We start from the raw sequence: 20,152 nt of genomic DNA, 5'->3' as shown, positions 1-20,152 counted from the left end.
TGATTAAAGACACATGGACCTAGATTCAGGGTCCCATTAGCAAACAATTGAAATAACCCAAGTGACACATAATATGAGCCTAAACTAAGCCAGCGACAGTAGAGGTAGAGAGGAGAAGGGCAAATCAGAATTCTTAAGGAGTTAATCTCATCAGTTCATGGTCATTAATGAGATTTTGTTAGTAGGAAAAAAGGAGGGTTCAAGGGTGATTTCCAGTCTTGTGCCAGATGAAATGATGGTGTGATTTATGGAGAGATGTGATACAGGAATAGGAGTCAGTGTAGGGAAAGAGGTAATGACTCCACTTATTAGCTATTCAAAGATGGAGGTACTGCTTTAACACTAATTCTCAAAAAAGAGGTCTAAGAAGCCATTGGATATGTGGGTATGGAGCGTAATAAAGAGCTCTCAGCTGAATATGTAGGTTGAGGAACATCCCCCTAGAGAGCTAGTTAAGCATCTTAGATGTGATTGTCCACAGAGATGCTGTACAGTCAGGAGGGCGCAGGTGCAGTGACTTCACAGGTGGAAAAAATGGGGCCTGAAAGAGCTTAGTTAAACTCTCCTTGGATGCCTAAGACTATATGAAGTTTAATACATGGAAACCTAGTTTCTTAGCCAGATCTTCCATATAAATAGGCGCTGCCATCTTGCAGTAGAATTCCTATGAACGCTATTTTGCCAATCTAACTCTTCCTACTCTTACATTCTATTTTTCCTCGAAACTTTGCTTGTTTTCTTATCTGTGTTTTGTTTTCATATCTATGGTTTGCTATGTTCAGCCCTTTAATTTTTTTTTCATGCTGACTGAAGAAACCCCTTTATATCTTTCCTCTGCTTGCTTCTCTCCAGCTCAGAGTGGTTCAAATGATTTTTTTTTTTTTTACTATTACTGCTTCTACCATCACTCCCATTAAAAGTTTATTGTTTATTACTTTGAATTGAATTAAAGCTTTTCTATGAAACCCACGAAATGCTTTACCTGTATGATACTATTGAATTTCCTTTTACCAGCCTCATTTTTCAATACTTCACACAGAAAATCTCCCCTTTCCGTAAGGTGCTATTTTAGTTACCTTTTCTTTCTACAAATCCCAAATTCATTTAATTCAGAATTTAACTGCTATTTAATCAATTAAATGGGGACTTTTATTTTCTACATTTGATGCTTCCCATACATAGTGCATTCTATACTGTGTCACTGTGTCATCTTCCCTTGATGTCATTCTTACAATATGCTTAAATTTTGTTTCACTCTTACATACCCTTATTAGATTATGAGTTCTCCATGAATAAGAATCATACTACATTCCTTTAGAAAGGTGATTAACCAAAATAAAAACCAATAAAAACAGACTTTTATTTCTGGCACTATGGTGCCATTCAATATGTGAATACTGAAAAACAACTAAATATGTTAGTTAAATTATTAAAGACACCATTTGAAATATATCACTTAGTTGACCAAAAAAAAAAAAAAAAAAGTGTGACCCAAAAGCAGGAATTAAAAAGACAAGGAACACCAAAGCTGGCTTTCTTCCTGAGGGTACCTGCTAAAACCTGATGCCTTGGGTTTCTATTTTGATGGATGTACAGAGCCTGGACCAAGTCTAGGGCCTGTTCAATGTGTGGAGTCTGCTAAGAGATTCCTGCAAAATGCTACAGCCTCAGCGTGCCATACCTGCAATTTAAGGGTAAATTTGTTAGAAGTTAAAGAAAAACAGTACTGCAGAAAGAAAACTTTCTTTTCTCTACCTTGGCCCTGGAATGAGATTGGAAAATATCCCCAGAGATTTCCTAAATAGATCCATCCCTCTTATGAATGTTTAAGACAAATTTGTATTACTTGTAATGCCCTAAAATACCTCAAACCAATAACTTATTTTAGGATAGCCTTGGGTTGGTCACATCCCGATGCACTTGGCTGAAGCAAAGATCCTCTTTGGAATAACATCCATAAATCCAGACTTTAGGGGATTATGAAAGATCTAATTCAAAAGGCATGAGTTCACAGGCAAAAATTAAAGAACACACAAGGAAACAAGGTATCATGAGCCAGAGCAAATAGAAACATCAAATAATAGAATCCTTATCTCATTGCTGCTTTATTTTGTATTTTATTATTAATAAGGATATGTTTATTAGCCTTCCATGAATTGCCTATTGTTAACTTTTGCTAATTTTTCCATTAGGTTTCTCTCACTTTCTTGAATGCCTCAGTTATTTTGCTTCTACTTGTTGTATTCATTCTTATTTTCTAACATGATTTTGAATTCATTCTTTCTTTAAGCATGTATCATTCCCTCATTTCCATAGGATTTGGCCTGGGAAGGGAAGTAAATACAGTGCTCAACCCACTATCTTGAATTAGCTCCGGGTGTGTTTTCAAGAGAGACTTTTAAGACTATGAGGTGGGGCTTTATGCACTAGTGTATTGTTGTTAGAAACTAATATCAGGATACAAGTAGGAAGGTGAAACTTGGGTCAGATCTTAATCTGCTACACTCTAGTTTGGTGATTTGGAGTTAAGTTTACATTTTCATGTCTGATGAGGGGAAAAAATACATAGCACACAGATAGTTAATATATATTATTTCCTTTGAATCTTTAACGAGTGATGTGGGTGATTGGGAGCATGGACCAGAGGCGAAGCCAGAGCTCTTGGAGTAAGACATTGGGAAGACTGGCAAGTGTGGATAAACCGTAAATGGAGCCATGAAATATATTAGCAAAAAGGAGGAGGGAAGAGGAAAGGAATCAGTCATAACTTTTGATGTTTTAAGTTGCCTCTCAAGAACCGAAGTGGGTTTTGGTTATTTAAATTTTATTATTTAATGACTGATATATATAAAATACATAGTGTATAAAAGTTATAAATCATCATAATAATTAAGACATGTATCTACCAGTCACATGATGAACTGAAAGATGGCCACTAATCTCCAATCTATCCGTGTGCCCCTCTTCCTTCTCATTCTGCCTCCTCTCCAAAGGTTGTCAGCATCCTAGGTTTCGTTATCACTTCATTACTTTATTTAAAATAGTTTTATCATATATATGCATTTTCTAAAATGATATATTGGGTTTTTTTGTCTGATTTGGGACTTTCTAAAATGCCATCATAGTGTATATAGTTTAAAGGGACTTGATTTTTTTTTTTTACTCAGTATTTCTAAGGCTTGGCTATAGTGTAGATTTGAGCTCTAATTCTTTTCATGTAACTCTAATCTCAATTTTCATCACTATAATATTCAGTGGTGTGGCTATTCCTCAATTTATTGAATGTTCTTATTGAAGGACATTGGGTTATTTTCACATGGTTTGCTATTACAAGACAGCATTTCTATGAATATTAGTGTATTGAATACTCATATATACATCTACAGGTGCACACAGCGAGGGGTTCCTCAGAGTTTCTATTCTGGAGTAAAATAGTTGAGTTGTTGAGTATGTGCACAACAGGCTTTAAAAGATAATGCCAAGTTGCTTTCCAGTGTTTGTACAAATTTATATGCTCACCAGTAGTGTGGAAGTGTTGTGAAGTCTTCAAGAGAACTAAGTTAGGAACCTTCTTTCTTCTGCTGTTTTTTTTTTTTTTAATTGAATTATAGTCAGTTTACAATGTTGTGTCAGTTTCCAGTGTAGAGCACAATTTTTCAGTTATACATGAACACACATATATTCATTGTCACATTCTTTTTCACTGTGAGCTACCACAAGATCTTGTATATATTTCCTTGCGCTATACAGTATAGTCTTGTTTATCTGTTCTACATATGCCTGTCAGTATCTACAAATTTCGAACTCCCAGTCTGTCCCTTCCCACCCCCCTCCCCTCTGGCAACCACAAGTTTGTATTCTATGTCTATGAGTCTATTTCTGTTTTGTATTTATGTTCATTTGTCTTTTTCTTTTTTTTTAGATTCCTCATATGAGCAATCTCATATGGTATTTTTCTTTCATTTTCTGGCTTACTTCACTTAGAATGACATTCTCCAGGGACATCCATGTTGCTGCAAATGGTATTATGTTGTCTTTTTTATGGCTGAGTAATATTCTGCTATATAAATATAACACATCTTCTTTATCCAGTCATCTGTCAGTGGACATTTAGGCTGTTTCCATGTCTTGGCTATTGTAAATAGTGCTGCTGTGAACATTGGGGTGCAGGTGTCTTTTTGAAGTAGACTTCCTTCTGGATATATGCCCAGGAGCAGGATTACTGGGTTATATGGTAAGTCTATTCCTAGTCTTTTGAGGAATCTCCATACTGTTTTCCACAGTGGCTGCACCAAACTGCATTCCCACCAGCAGTGTAGGAGGGTTCCCTTTTCTCCACAGCCTCTCTAGCATTTGTCATTTGTGGACCTTTGAATGATGGCCATTCTGACTGGTGTGAGGTGATACCTCATCGTAGTTTGATTTGCATTTCTCTGATAATTAGTGATGTTGAGCATTTTTTCATGTGTCTGTTATCATTTGTATTTCTTCTTTGGAGAATTGCTTGTTTAGGTCTTCTGCCCATTTTTGGATTGGGTTGTTTGTTTTTTTCTTATTGTCATATGACTGCTTATATATTCTGGAGATCAAGCCATTGTCAGTTTCATCTTTTGCAAAAATTTTCTCCCATTCCATAGGATGTCATTTTCTTTTGCTTATGGTTTTCTTTGCTGTGCAGAAGCTTGTAAGTTTAATTAGGTCCCATTTGTTTATTCTTGCTTTTATTTCTATTGCTTGGGTAGACTGCCCTAGGAGAACATTTTTGAGACGTATGTCAGATAATGTTTTGCTTATGTTTTCTTCTAGGAGGTTTATTGTATCTTGTCTTATGTTTAAGTCTTTGATCCATTTTGAGTTTATTTTTATGTATGGTGTAAGGGAATGTTCTACCCTCAATGATTTACATGCTGCTGTCTAGTTTTCCCAACACCGTGTGCTGAAGAAACTGTCTTTATTCCATTGTAGGTTCTTGCCTCCTTTGTCGAAGATGAGTTGACCAAAAGTTTGTGGGTTCATTTCTGGGCTCTCTATTCTGTTCCATTGGTCTATATGTCTGTTTTTGTACCAATACCATGCTGTCTTGATGACTGTAGCTCTATAGTATTGTCTGAAGTCTTGGAGAGGTATTCCTCCAGCCTCTTTCTTTTTCTTCAGTAATGCTTTGGCAGTTCTAGGTCTTCTGTGGTTCCATATAGATTTTATTATGATTTGTTCTAGTTCTGTGAAATATGTCCTGGGTAATTTGATAGGGGTTGCATTAAATCTATAGATTGCCTTGGGCAGTATGACCATTTTAACAATATTGATTCTTCTGCTGTTTTTTTAATAATACAAAAGATACCTGTATTTAATACTGTTAGCCTCCCCTTCCTATGAGGAACTATTCCTACCACCTGTTTTTCCCACCTCTTTTTTTGAGACCCTTGAAATTTTGAGAACAGTTCCATTTCTAAAAGCTTTAAAAGTACTTTGGAATAAAATTTGGTATTTTAGTGATTGTATTGTTTTTGCCTGAGGAGAAGTAAGTTTAAACAAAGCAAATGGCTTCTTGTTCCTTCATGAAAGTCTTTAAAAGACAGAAAGAAATTTTTTTTTTAATGTATAAAAATATATATACATATGCAAGATAGAAGGGGATGTGAAAGAATAAAAAAGATGGGTAGAAATAGGAATTACTTTTCTTTTAAAGAAATAAATAAAAACTAGGAAAAGATAATGGAAAAGAAGACTGATGGGGAAATGTTGATTTGGCTTTGTTTAATCATTGAGATACCCCATGGCAATGTTAAATCAGGAACAGACAAATGATGACTTTATCTTGATCCCATCCCATACTAATCTACATGTTTGTAAATTTTCTACTAGATCTTTCTGTTCTGATCTCCAACAATGAACATTTTACTTGATTTTTTCTATCCCCTTCTGCCATTACATTTTCATGTTACTCTTTCAAATTACCTGTGTGGTTACAAATATGTTTCCCTTTGTATTGTAAAGACAAAATAGCATTAAAAACAGGAAAAAGAGGAGGAAGCAACCCACAGGGATTGCAGGCTGGTACATTCACCCAGAATGCCTTTACTGTATCATCTTCTCCAAGTGCTCTTGGAGTAAGACTTTGACACTCCTGAGAGAAAGCCACATCTCTGGGAAAGTTTTTGGCTATTACTGGTGGTTTTGTTTATTTTAGTTCTGTTTGTTTGCAGGGACTTTTTTAAAAAACCAATATTAGTCTATTCTTCCTCATAATGAATGTCTGAGAAAATGCTTTTGATAGATATAGCAGAGTCCAAAAGTTGAAGTTAATTAATAATTGGAATGTTGTGGAGTATGAAGTAATGAATACTAATTACTCCTTTCATGTCTGACAGCTCCCTGTGGACCAATACATCAGCCCAGACTTTAATTTGGTTCTGGTAATGGTTTCATCAATAGCACATTAAATCTGTGAGAAGATATACAGTTGAACCTGACCCACATAGTAGATACCACTGTCATAAAATGGCCACAGGCTGACAACAGCTGGGTAATTACAAATAATTAAATCCTCCAAACTCCAGACAATCCTAATTTTAAGTAAAATATATCTTATGGTATCAATCGACAGAAAACACATCTGGGAAGATTTATCAACACATGCTTTTTCCAAAGCAAATTTACTGGCTTACATATTAGAGAAATTGCTGATCTGTGAAGCATCTTCATAAAATTATCTCTCTTTAATCTTTCAAATCTCCCCAAATATTATTGAAGTGTTTTTGAACTTTAATCTTAGCTGGAGTAACCTTACTGCAAGATGTATTTCAGCTTGTTTCTGAACATACAAATATTTTCAAGACAATTTATGCTTCATCCTATGTTTAATTCCATGTAATTATTCTTTTAGTAATAGTCTTTAAGTAACATTCCCTAGAAAGAAACTTAAAACTAATAGAAATACTAGTTATATGATATAAATTTCTGTTTTTATAGACATAATAAAATGAATGGGAGACAGTATTTTACAGAGAGTATTTATTTTATAATGACTGAGTTTCCTGAAAGTTGAACCAAAATTAATAAGAATCATTTCTGCTAGCAAGTTTCCAGTTTATTAGATATTATTATGTTGCTTTTCTTGGAGTTGATGCCATATGATTGTTCTGTCATTGATTATAGATGTATTAGAATGAGGTCTTGGTGGAATTTAAGATAGAATCATATTAAAGTAAATCCCACACTAATAGCTTGTGCTGTCTGGAGCTCAAAGCTTAAGATTTTTCAATAAACTCTGAAGTTAAGTACTTCTCTCATTATGTCCCTGTGTAAGAATATTTTTATTTTCAAGTTATTTCATACCCTCCTATACTAGAATTCAGCAGTCTAGTCTCTCCCAATTTCTGAAGCCAAAAAATAAAGTTTAATTGCAGAAAAGACCTCCAGCAACCTTTCTATTCCTAAGTTCAATCAAGATTTTTTTAATTTTTTAAAAATATTTGGGGGGGGTAATTAGATTTATTTATTTGTTTGTTTGTTTCAGTGGAGGTACTGGGGATTAAACCCAGGACCTCACGCCTGCTAAGCACATGCTCTATCGCTGAGCTATATCCTTCCACCAAGGTTTTTTTTTTTTTAAGAGTAACATTCAGGGTCTACAGATCCTGCCTCTTCTCAGTCAACTTGCTAACACTGTTTGACTTTATCTGAAAGTAAATACCAAGCAGGGCCACAGATTAAGAACCTTTAGATTCTTTTCTTCACAAAAGCAATTTTCTTAAAAGAAGAGAAAAAAAAAATAAATGAAACCAGAACTTCTTTATTTTTCATGGTATCTGATAATGTTTAAATAAGGATGTATTGAAATACATACAATATGTATGTTTTATATGTGTGGTATATGTATGTGAATATATATATATCTCAAAAGGGAAATAATCTGCTGTGGTTGTCTTCAACTTTATTTTTCTGTTCAGTGGTACCTGGACTCTTGCAACTTCAATCTTTATTTAAAAATTCTAATTGAAGTTTGCTTTTGTCTTAGAAGAACGCGTTGGTTGTATAAAGCAGCATGACAGTTAACTCATTTCTATTCAGGACTTTCCTTCCTTTCCTTGAACGTCCTGCCAGCTGTGCAGCTTTCAGCTTTCTTCAGGAACCAGGTTTGACAACTCGCACAGGCCTTCCTGCCCAGGTGGCTAAGTAACACCTGCCCTCTGCCAGCTGCACCTGACCCTTGGGCTGTTCTCAGCCAGAGCTCCTGAGCTCACAAGTCTAATCAGGGAGCTTTTAATTTTAAACAGCAGGACCTGCAGTAAGGCTTTTAGATGTCCATTGAAAAGGATTTTTCTTCTTCTGAGTGTGTTTTGATTCTCCAACTCATGGGACTATCTTATTTACTTGTCTCAAAACCCACCTGCTATCTCTTTTCCTTGACAAATCTGCTCCGATGAGGCCGGGAGAATGGAACCCCTCATCTTCAGAGAACGTCTTAGCCCTCTGAATTGCCCATCCTAGAGTGCGAACCTGCAATATAGTCAGTCATACAGCCTCTTCAGAAATTTCTTGAAAAATAGCACTGTGAGAAAGGTTTTGCAAAAACAAAGATCTCCTGCAGCCACTCCTAGTAAAGGCTTTGATCTGCCACAGAAGGAGATCTTTATTCTCAATTGAAGGTGCTGCTTTTCCAGGTTTGGTTTTACATGGCAATAAAAAGGTATGAGGGTGTTTGTTCACGGACTTAGGGTGTCTGACCACTAGAGAAATTTATTTAAGTTTTTATGATCCAAGACTGATGACATTTTCAACAGTAGCTACACTAAATCTTGGGAAGAGGGCCAAAGTAGAAAGACATTTCCTTAGTTTCCAGACATGTATCTTAGAAATAAGGAATCCAGACTGTAATCTCAGATTTCACTCTCTTCTTGGTTATGTTGAGATGATGCTGCCTCTCCATTTGCAGAGATTCTGGTTTTCAGGTAAGTCTGATAATCAGAAGAACTGTTTCCCCGTATATCAGAAATGCTGTGAACATTCGCCAAGAAATCATTTTCAAGTATTTTAATGTAATTTGCATATCAGTCCTTCACAATAGTAATGACGTTTCATGACTTAAAGAAATTGCAAATCTTTTCATCCCAGGATATCATCCCAGGATAACTTTTGGTAGGATTGTGAATAAACTTTGAAAGAGTTTTGAAATCCCCTCACGTACCTGATTTTTATGCAAACCTGACACATGGAAAACTAAATTGATCATTAATTTGTGGGTGAGCATCTTTATTATACAGTGATTCATTCAGCTAACTAATGTGCATTTTTGGCATACTTAAGTATTATATTTTCTTTTCCTGAAAGCCAGAAGATAGAAAACTTTTATGTAAATTGAGTAATTTATTTTTTAAAATTTTGTAAATTAAGTAATTCACTTTGTGAAAATAACTACCTGAAATCATAGCTCTTTGATTAGTGCTGAGTAATCGTCGATAATCAGTGTTACTCTCTTTCATAAACAGGACAGAATGTCTAACCACAGGTCACCAGGGCTTGTTCTCTGAGATGTGTCTTTATATTTTTTCTCTAGTGGCCATTGATTGTTACTGAGTCAGTCATATTCTCTCAACACTCTCTTGTGATCGATCGTTAGAAAGGTCGACAAAGGCTGGGGTTACCAGCTGTCACCATCCAAACGGCATATTAACCTGCAGTGTGGTGCAGTGAAATGAACTTTATACTAGGAGTCTGGAGACCCAGGTTCTAGTCCCAGCTCTGCCACTAAGCTACGTGACCTTGGACAAGTCGTAAACTCTTCAGGTCCATAAAAAGGAATCAGCTGAATGATCTCTAGGGTCCCTTCTGGCTCTAAAATGACAATACTGCTAGGTGAGGCAGAATGTTGACAGCTCACCCTGTGTCCTATCCAATTAAATCATGGTGTCTGTACTGGGAAAAAAAACGATTTTATTTCAGTTCTGAGTTCATACACTCAGTCTCTCATGTCCAAACCAGCAATTCTCAGCCAGTGAGAAGAGAGAGCAGGCGGAGCTCACTGCCTTGGAGGGATGAATGAAAACTCTCTGGGAGCAACTCCAGCCCAGATTCAGAGATCCCTGCCCCACTTGCTTCTCACTGTGATGCGATGTCAGGGGCCAGAGTCCTGCTCCTGGGAAGCAGGAGCTCCAGCTGCAGAACCACTGCTTTAAGAGAGTAGAGTTCCAAGTTTTAGTGCCCTTCACACCTGCTGCTGCCTCTCAAGCACTCGGAGCTGCCTGCTGTGTTCTGGAAGTTACAGCCTCTGGTCTCATGTCTTTTAGAGAAACAACACAGTGAGTGTTTGCTTTTCCCACCCCTCTGGTTAACTCCATTGTTTTTTGGATCCTTCAAATCAGGAGAGAGCACTAGCAATCCGTTTAATTTTCCCAGATCGGAGATTAACCAAAAATTAACCTAGCAGCGATGATAAAACCCACTGAGTCATTATGCAGTTTTTGCCTTTCATAGATCATAAATGCCCCAGTTGAGGATAATTTACTATCCCTGGGAAATGTCAACCTACAAAATAATGTTTCAGAGCAAAATATAAAACCAGCTTTATAAGCAGACATCCTTCTCTCTTCTGTCAGCGTAGGAAGTTCCACAATTAACTGTCTCTTCACAGAGAAAATCAGACCTGTCCCTCAAGCAGTTAGATTTCTGGTTTTCAAAAGTGGGGTATGAGAATACCTCACAGCATATGTAGGTGTGCAAGGAACGTTTAGAACCACTGAGCTGTCTCTGAGCCACCTTACAGAGTGAGGCTTAACTGAGGTGTTTGGTTAAATACGTATTTGACCAGTTAAAAGCTTTTACCACCTGCACCCAGAAGCAAGACTGTCAGAACCTCATGCTCCACGTTGGCCAATCTCCCACTGTTTTTTCTTGAAAACCTGGGAAAAGAAGCACAGTTCTGTGTAGTGGCTGAGTGGAAAAATTGGAACTCGGCGTTCTGGGGAAGTCCAGTGGGATTAGCTGCTGTTGCTTTGAGAGGAAGTCACGCTGATACCGCTAGCCGGTGGATCCTCGAGAGGATCCTTGCAATGGGCAAGCAGGCTTTCTTTTCTTTTTCTTTTTTTAAATTGAAGTAGTCGGTTTACAATGTTGTGTTAATTTCTGCAATTAATTTTACAATTCTGTGTTAATAAGTGATTCAGTTATATATATAGACATTCCTTTTCATATTCTTTTTCATTATAGGCCATTACAAGGTATTGAATATAGTTCCCTGTGCTGTACAGTAGGACTTTGTTGTTTATTTTATATATAGTAGTGTGTATCTGCAAATCCTGAACTTCCAATTTATCCCTCCCCACCCTCTTTCCTGCCTGGTAGCCATAAGTTTGTTCTCTATGTCAGTGAGTGGCCCAAGAGCTGAGGATGGTTTTCAGTAGTTGTCAGCAACAAATAAGAATATATGGCAGAGCTGGATGTGGCAAACAAAGCCTGAAACACTTATACTCTGACCCTTTACAGATGGAGCTCTCCACCTCCTCTCCAGGGATCTCTTCCTGAGACCTGAACACCTATAACTTTCAAATATATTAGTCATCCTGCTAGGGGCTTGTTTTGATTCTACCCTACCCCCACAAACCTCAAAATTAAACTGACTTCTTACCTCAGTTCCTAACCCTGCCATAGTGAGCTGTCCCATTAGACAACAACAGTGAAAATTCTAGACTTGATTTAGTCAGTGTTCATTTAAATTTACATTTTTAAAGTGGAAAAGTGTTTAAATTCTCTTTTCATCTGGGGACATAGGCTAGTGATTAAAAATGGAAGTTTATGGGGCATGAATCCAAACCCGGTGAAAATGCATAAGCAAATGAGGGGAAATGCAACCTGATCATGGAAAGTCGTGACAGACCTGGCATTTCTCTGAGACACTACAGAAGGGAGGAATACATCCAAACTAAGATGGTGCAGTGCAGTGATCAGAAAAGAATGCTGCCCATGCATTCCACACAGCAGGCTTCCTCAACTTCCCTTTTGAGCCAGTGCCCAGAGTACTGGGAGGTAACTTGAAGTATATGTGCATTTTCCTATAGATAAATTTTAAGTGTGTGTGTATATATATAATATAACACACACACAGTGTATATATAATATAACACACACACACACATATATATATATAAAATTACGCTTTCTGTGGTTAACTTTATGTTAAACGTTGCTATTCTTTAAGGGTAAAATGAAATCTGTATGTATGTATCATGTGTACATACAGATGCATACATAACGTATTTCATTTTGCCCTTAAAGAAGCAATGTTTGATATAAGGTTAATCACAGAAGGCATAATAATAGAAGTTATTATGTATTGTTACAGGTTCTTTATACGATTTATTTATGTAATTGTTACAGTGACACTATGAAGTGAGTACTGCTGTTACCATTTTACATATAAGGAAATGTAACCATATACAGGTATAATTCTTATTCCTCTTATGCTTTAGGAAAATGGAGAGTTGCTGAAAAATCATGAACACCTGGTTTTACAGCCTGTATGTATTATCAGGATACAGGAATGAAATGACACCTTAATATCAGTGATGGTTCATGGGAATCTCCTGAATGTCTGTGTTTTATTCTCTTTAGGTATATCAAGATTGGAGATAAAGAATGTGAATTTAACCAGAACTTTCACCTTATCCTCCACACAAAACTGGCAAATCCTCACTACAAGCCAGAATTGCAAGCTCAGACAACCCTCCTCAATTTCACGGTCACAGAAGATGGTCTCGAAGCCCAGCTGCTGGCAGAGGTTGTCAGTATTGAAAGGCCAGATTTGGAGAAACTTAAGGTAAAAATGATGAAATCACCCCCAGCATTTATTTGGTGGCTGCTGTGCACAACTTAGAGTGCCAGACACAGGCGCGTAAGATCAGAATCCTGCCCTCCAGGGTCTTGTAACCTAACTGAGAAAATGAGGATGTATGTGAACAGTTAAGGAGCAATTCAAGGATACTTCTGACAAAGGGAGGAGTACGATTGTGCCCCAGATAGGAGATGGGCTAGCTGTGGGTCTTGTTTGATGCAGGTGACGAGGACAAGCAAAGAGGCCCATCAGTCATGGAAAGCAGAGCTCGGGAAGCGGGAATGTGCCCTGGAAGGTGGGATGATAGCAGACCCATTTATTCAGGGCAAAAGCAGGAAAAAGAGGAGTAATGGAATAAGGTTGAGTAAAAAAGGGCTTGCAGCTGGTTAGAGTGGCATTTAAAGACAAATGTATGACTTTAAGTACACTGAGAAAAAATACTGAAAATAATTAAGTGCAGTGTTGAATGCAGTAAACAAGAAAATAGCACAGTAAGCCTAAAGATGTAGGAAGCAGACAATAGAAGAAGTGAGTAGTTGCAGCAGAGACTGTATGGACTGCCAAGCCAAAAATATTTGCTATCTGGCCCTTTATGGAAAAGGTTTGCCATTCTTAATATAACTCCGTGGTTCTCAAACGGTGGTTCCTGGAACAGCAGCATTAGCTGGGAACCTCCTAAAATACAAATCTCAGCCCAGATCCCGCTAAATGAAAGATTGTGGAGGTAGCCTCAGCAATCTGCTTTACCAAACCCTGCAAGGGATTCTCATGCATGTTCAGACTCAGTTTGAGACTGCCTTCACTTGGATTTACTTCTGCACCAGTCAATGAGCAGGGCAAAGACGGCCCTGGAAGCAAGGCAGAGTGGAGTGGGCACGGTTCTCCTTGCAGGTCTCCCTGTAGGCAGGCGTCGCGTCATGCCAGGAGAGCGATCCACAGCCCAGGGTTCAAAGGACCACAGGTGTGTGCCTTGTACACGAACTACCAAGACAGAAAGGGACCATGTCCATATTCGAAATGCCATGTGACCATATAAGAAAGCAGTCTTGTCATGGTAACATACGTACATGTACCTTTTCTTTTTTTTCAAAAGACTTGACAGTTTGGTTAATTTGTCTTCAAACATATGACAGTAAATAGCTATAAATCTCCTTGTGATCATTATCCAGCTTCATAAGTATCAATATTTTGCCTCTTTCCCCCTACATATTTAATTGAAGCAGTTTTTAAAAATGTTTTTCTGTTTTGGAATAATTTTAAGCTGATTTACAGAAAAGCTGCAAAGATATTACAGAGTTCCTGTATACCCCTAGCCTCGTTTCAGTTTCTCCTGATGTCATCATCATTCTTTTTTGCAGCATACAAATAAAATTTGTCTAAAATGTTGTTCTCCTTCAATAAAACATACACACTCGATGTGTCCATTAAGAAATAATAATATTTCTCCCCATTTTTATAAGTTTTTTGAGATATAATTCATATACTCGTTTTGAGTATATGATTCAGTGCTTTTTACGTTATTCATAGAGTATCAGTTTTACAACATTTTGGTCACCTCAGAAAGAAAACCCATACCATTAGCTGTTACTTCCCCTGTCCCTCCCAGCTAGCCCCTGCCAACCATTATTCTTTCTGTCTGTATAGATTTGCCTATTTGGACATTTATATAAATGGAATCATAAAATATATGGCCTCTGTGTCTGGCTTCTGTCACTTAATGCTTTCAAGGTTTATCCATTTTATAGCACAAGTCAGTTCATCATTTTTATGGCTGAATAATATTCCACTGTCTGGATAGACACACATTTTATTTATACTCTCATCAGTTGATGGATATTCAGGTTCTTACCACTTTTTGTGTATGATGTTAAATGTTGCTATAAACATTCTTGTGCAGGTTGTTGTGCAGACATATTTCTCAGTTTTCTTGGGTACATACCTAGGAGCAGAGCTGCTCGGTCATATGGTAACTCTGTGTTTACTATTTGAGGGACTGATGGATTGTTTTCAGAGTGGCTACACCATTTTACTTTTCTACCAGTTTTATATATATATATTTTTTATCTGCTTGCATTAGGTGTATATTGCTCTTCTTTCACTAGTTTCTTAAGGTAAAAGCTTAGGTAATTGATTTTAGATCTTTCACTTTTAATACATGTATTTAGTGCTATAAATTTCCCTCTAAGCACTGCTTTTGTTGCATCTCACACATTTTGATAAGTTACATTTTCATTTTTATTTCAGAATATTTTTAACTTCTCTCAAGACTCCTTTTGTGCTATTTAGAAGTATGTTGTTTACCAGACATTTTGGGAATTTTCTAGCTATCTTTCTGTTATCAATTCCTTACTTAATTTTGTTGCCTTCTAAAAGCATACTTTGTATCTCTATTCTTTTGAAGTTTTTCAGGTATGTTGTGTTGTATAGCTAAGTATTTGGTCTATCTTGTAAATATTCTATGTGAGCTTGAAAAAAATGTATATTCTGATGCTATTAGATGAAGTATTCCATAAATATCAATTATATCTAGTTGAATGATGGTGCTTTTTAATTCAACTATATCATTACTAATTTTCTCTGCCTGCCAGAGCTGTTAATTATGGATACAGGCTTTTGAGTTCTCCAGCAGTGGAGTAGATTTGTCTACTTCTTGCAGTTTAGTCAGTTTCTGCTTCATGTACTTTGACACTCTGTTGTCAGACACATGCAGATTAAGGATTCTTATGTTTTCTTAGAGAATTGACCCTTTCATCATCATGTAATGCCTTTCTTTGCTCTTAATAATTTTTCTTATTCTGATGTCTACTTTGTCTGAAATTAATGTAGCTGCACCAGCTTTCTTTTCCTTTGTGTTAATATGGTACATCTTTCTCCATCCCTCTACCTTTAATCTAGCTGTGTCTTATATTTAAAGTGAATTTTTTTTGTGGACAACAGGTGATTGGGTCTTTTTTTGTCCACTGTGTCCATCTCTCTTAATTGATGTATTTAGACAATTCACATTTAAAGATATTATTGATATAATGGGATTGATACCTACTGTATTTTTCATTGTTTTTTATTTACTGCATTTGTTCCTTGGCATTTTTTTCTTTTTGCCTTTTCTAATTTTAATTGAGCATTTTTTGATTCTAGTACCTGTCCTTTCTTAGCATATATATTATACTCCTTTTTTTTTTAATAGTGGTTTCCTTAGCATTTGCTACATGCATTTGTAGCTAATCTAAATCAACTTCTAAGCAACACTATACTGTCTCATGGATAGTGACGCCTTTTAACAGAATATTCTCATTTCCTCCCTCCCATCCCTAATAACATTGTTGTTGTTCATTTCATTTACCTCTGAGTTATAACCCCTGAATACATTGTTGGCTTTATTATCTTGAATAGTTATCTCAATTAGAGTGAGAAAAATAAAATATTTTAGCTTCATTTATTTCTTCTCTAACATTCTTCCTTTGTTTATATAGTTCCAGGTTTCTGATCTATATCATTTTTCTTCTCTGAGGAAATTTTTTTTAATTTCTTGCTAAGACAAGTTTACTTGTGATAGAATCTCTCAGGTTTTGTTTATCTGAAAAAGTATTTATCCTGCACTTTTGAAGGATAATTTGGCAGGATACAGAATTCTAGGCTGGTGGGGGGGGGGGGTTCTTTCAGCAATTAAATATTTACTCTTTTCTTGTTTGCATGTTTTTTCAAGAGAAGTTTCATGTAAGTCTTACCCTTTTTTCTCCATAAATGAGGTTTCTTCCCCCGCCCCCGACCCATGGCTTCTTTCAAGATTTTTTCTTTGTTTTTGGTTTTCTGTCATTTGAACATGATATGCATAGGTGTCATGCTTTGTTATTTATCCTGCTTATTATGTTGTAAGCTTCTTCGATCTATAGTTTGGTGAGTGTCATTAATTTTGGAAAATTCCTTGACCAGTATTACCTCCAGTGTTTCTTCTCCTTCATGTATTCCCATTATGTGTCTGTTATGCTTCTTGTGATGGTCCCACAATTCTTGGATATTCTTTTCCCTTTTTTTCGTTCTTTTTCTCTCTGCTTTTCAGTTTGGAAAGTTTCTGTTGACATATCTTCGAGTTCACTGATTCTTTGACTGTGTCCAATCTGTTGATGAGCCCGTCAAAGTCATTCTCCATCTCTGTTAGTGTTTTTTATTTCTAGCATTTCCTTTTGATTATTTTGTAGAGTTTCCATCTCTCTACTTACATTGTCCGTGTGGTCTTGCGTGTTATCTACTTTCTGCATTAGAGCCCTTAGCATATTAAGCATAGTTATTTTTCACACCCAGTCTGATAATCCCAACATGCCTGCCATACCCAAGTCTTGTTCTGAGGTTTGCTTTGTCTCTTCTGACTGTTTTGGGGGCTTTTTGTTTGTTTTTGCCTTTTGGCATGCCTTATACTTTTTTGTGGAAAGCCAGACATGATGTACTGGATAGTTTGAACTGAGGTAACTAGAGCTTTCGTGTGAAGTTTTATGTTTATATGGCTGGGATTTAAATTGTGTGTCATGTTTGCTGTAGCTGTTTTGTGTCCTGGTCTTCAGTTTCCTCTCCTATCCTTGTGTTTGTCTCCCTTTGTCTTTAGATTTCCCTAGAAGCTCCTATTCTAGTAGAATCTGTGTCTGGCAGCTCTCACAGCCTGGTGATGTGGTAGTGAGGCATTGTGGATGGGAAGCATCCTATGAGCTTCTGGTTAAATCTCAGGGTTTCCTAGTAGGGCTGAGTCACTGGACTTTGACCTTCAGAAGAGTTTCTTGTCATTTGTTTTTATCTCCCCTGTGTGAGCTGTTTAGTCAACCCCTATTCCCTCCCATGTCAGATGAGGCTCTAATAAAGTAATTTCCCTTGAGGACAGGCTCTTGTTAAGTGAACAGAAAGTTCTTGACATATTTTAAATGGTTGATTTCCTTTGGACGTATTTCAAAATGGTTGCTTTTCCCTTTTCCCTGCCCAAAGCAGGAGTAGATTTTTTTTTATGATATTCACTGTGAGAACCTAATGGGTCTCCTGAAAGTAAACTCACAAAAGTTGGAAGGCTCCCTAAGACTGGTTCCCCTGGAGTTTAACTCTCAAGCTCTGCCTGCAGTTATTAGCCAGTGACTATGTTCCTGATAAGCTGTGATTGTCTGTGTTCACCCATCTCTGCAGTTTTCAAGGTGATATTTGCCCTGTGACCTCAGTTCTCTGACAGATGTAAGAAGAGTTGTTAATTAGCTTTTTTTTCCCCTGCTGTGAGTAGAATAATGACTTCTCATTTTTTAGATTTGAAGCAGAAACCAGAAGTTTCTTCCTACAGGTTCATGATATTAAATGATTATGAAACATGGTCATACTCTGGACCCTGGATTGCAACCAACTCTTAACATGCCTTCTGAATTTTTTAAAATTATGTGTATGGCTTTAATGCTAAGTGTGTTTTATTATGGATGATTTCCATGAAATGGATGAAGAATTCATCCATTCATGCTTAAAAATATGAATTAACCACCATTTCTGACACTTCTTTTTGTTTGTGTTAGTTGGTTTTGACGAAGCACCAAAATGACTTTAAGATAGAGCTAAAGCACCTGGAGGATGACCTTCTTCTGCGTCTTTCTGCGGCAGAGGGGAGCTTTCTAGATGACACCAAGCTGGTAGAGAGACTGGAGGCAACAAAGGTCACTGCGGCCGAGATAGAGCACAAGGTAGGAGAAGGCAAAGGCTCCCTGCAGGTCTCAGTGCTCTAATGGAATGAAGTGCTGGGGTGAAGGCGTAATCAAACTTGGCCCTTTCTCTAAGAGGACCGACTCTGTGGAATTCAGGTCTTTTAATAAACCGCCCTTAAAAAGTGCGGGGTTCTGAACGGAGACAGAGATGGTTAAATTTGTGCTTCTCCTAATTCAACAAAGATCCAGTCATTCAAAGTGGACTCTGTCAGGCTATTATTTTTTTCTGAGTGACTAAATTTGGAGAAAATTGAGCCCTGCTGTCGTATAGGGTCTAAAATCTAAAAAGGCTTAGCATCCAGCTCTGGCAGACTGACATCCTACAGTCTCACCACAGGTTTCCTGGTCTCTTGTACGTTGTAGAGAAATACTTAGAGCTAAAGTTTTGTTTACAGGCCTTAGTGCTGGGAGACTGAGCAAGGGGTGATCTGCTGCTGCGCTCAAATTCGTTATTCACTCTGGGAAAGTGACATTTCCTAAAAGCCAGAAAAGATTTCATTTAGTGGACTTCCTGCTGAACGTCCAACATGGGTCTCAGATGCCTTGTGCATGCACTTTGGACTTTCACAGGTGGCCGCTAATCCTTAAAATTCTGTTGTTTCAAAATGAGAGGAACCCTTTTTTGCTTTCTGGGATAGCCTCATTACTAAGTAATCTATTAATTACCCAGCCAGGGCTGTGTCACCACACATCCAATATATTTGTCTTAAGTTAAGCAAGGAAATGGAATCCCAAATTACTCTCTCCTTTTAAGTGAGTGAATTCTAGTGGCTCCTAAGATGGTAACGATTAGAGCAATTAAGTAAATTAGGTCTTAGCTTTGAAGTTAACTTCTAATTGTCTCTTAAGATGTCTCTTCCTATCTTCCTAATATATTGCCATGTAGAGACTTCCCTCTCTGCTGTACATTTTCTTTATTTCCTTTTATATACAAATAGGATGAATCAAGTTTATTTTTAAAAGGTTGAATAAATACTGTATCTTATAAAACTTTAAGACCAGCAGTAGTCCTAGAGAGAAGAAATAAATATTTCTGTCTTGAATTAAAATGAATATGTTGGTTGATGATGGTGTGTGTGTTTAATTACCTCTCTGAATGTACCCAGAGGCTAATGCAAAGATAAACTAAATGGAAATATATGAGCATATGGATGATCTGGTGCAAAGTCAGAATTAGACACTCATGAGAGTCTTCATATAGAAGGCTTTTTCGTAAGCACGGCTATTGGATATTTTATTGACCTTGGCTGCTTTTGTATACCTTGTTGACTAATAAAGTTGTTGGCACTGAATCGACCCAGCAGACTTTTAAGAGCTATCCCTGGGAGGTGATACAGCTGGGTTATTAACCCCTGAAAGAGAGAGGGGAGGCAGGAAGGTGACATTACTCAGAATAAATTCTGCAGAACCAAAAGCAATCAGGTTTGTTTACTTGGTAACCTTAATATAGCTCGAGTTATGTCCACTCTCATTTAAAACTCAGCTTGTAAAAAAAAATTATTTTAAAATAAGAATTTAATCCTCTTAGAAAGTCTCAAGCACATAGATGCCATACGTGTTATCTATTCTGATACAACTCATTTCTCATTTCAGATATGTCACTTCC

The 20,152-nt window shown here is 37.0% G+C and overlaps 1 protein-coding gene across 1 annotated transcript in view; it reads left to right on the top strand.

The window, feature by feature from the left end:
* DNAH11 (dynein axonemal heavy chain 11) overlaps nucleotides 1-20,152 on the top strand; it is a 280,424-nt gene that overhangs the window by 220,278 nt on the left and 39,994 nt on the right. Inside the window, exons 66-67 of the mRNA XM_031455028.2 lie at nucleotides 12,610-12,814; nucleotides 18,361-18,525. Of these exons, the coding sequence (XP_031310888.2) occupies nucleotides 12,610-12,814; nucleotides 18,361-18,525 (370 nt within the window). The remainder of the gene's footprint in view (nucleotides 1-12,609; nucleotides 12,815-18,360; nucleotides 18,526-20,152) is intronic.

The sequence above is a fragment of the Camelus dromedarius genome, chromosome 7, assembly GCF_036321535.1.
Source record: "Camelus dromedarius isolate mCamDro1 chromosome 7, mCamDro1.pat, whole genome shotgun sequence".
Taxonomy (NCBI): Eukaryota; Metazoa; Chordata; class Mammalia; order Artiodactyla; family Camelidae; genus Camelus; species Camelus dromedarius.
Note: the sequence above shows the minus strand (reverse complement) of the source record. Positions and strands in the feature narration are given on the sequence as shown.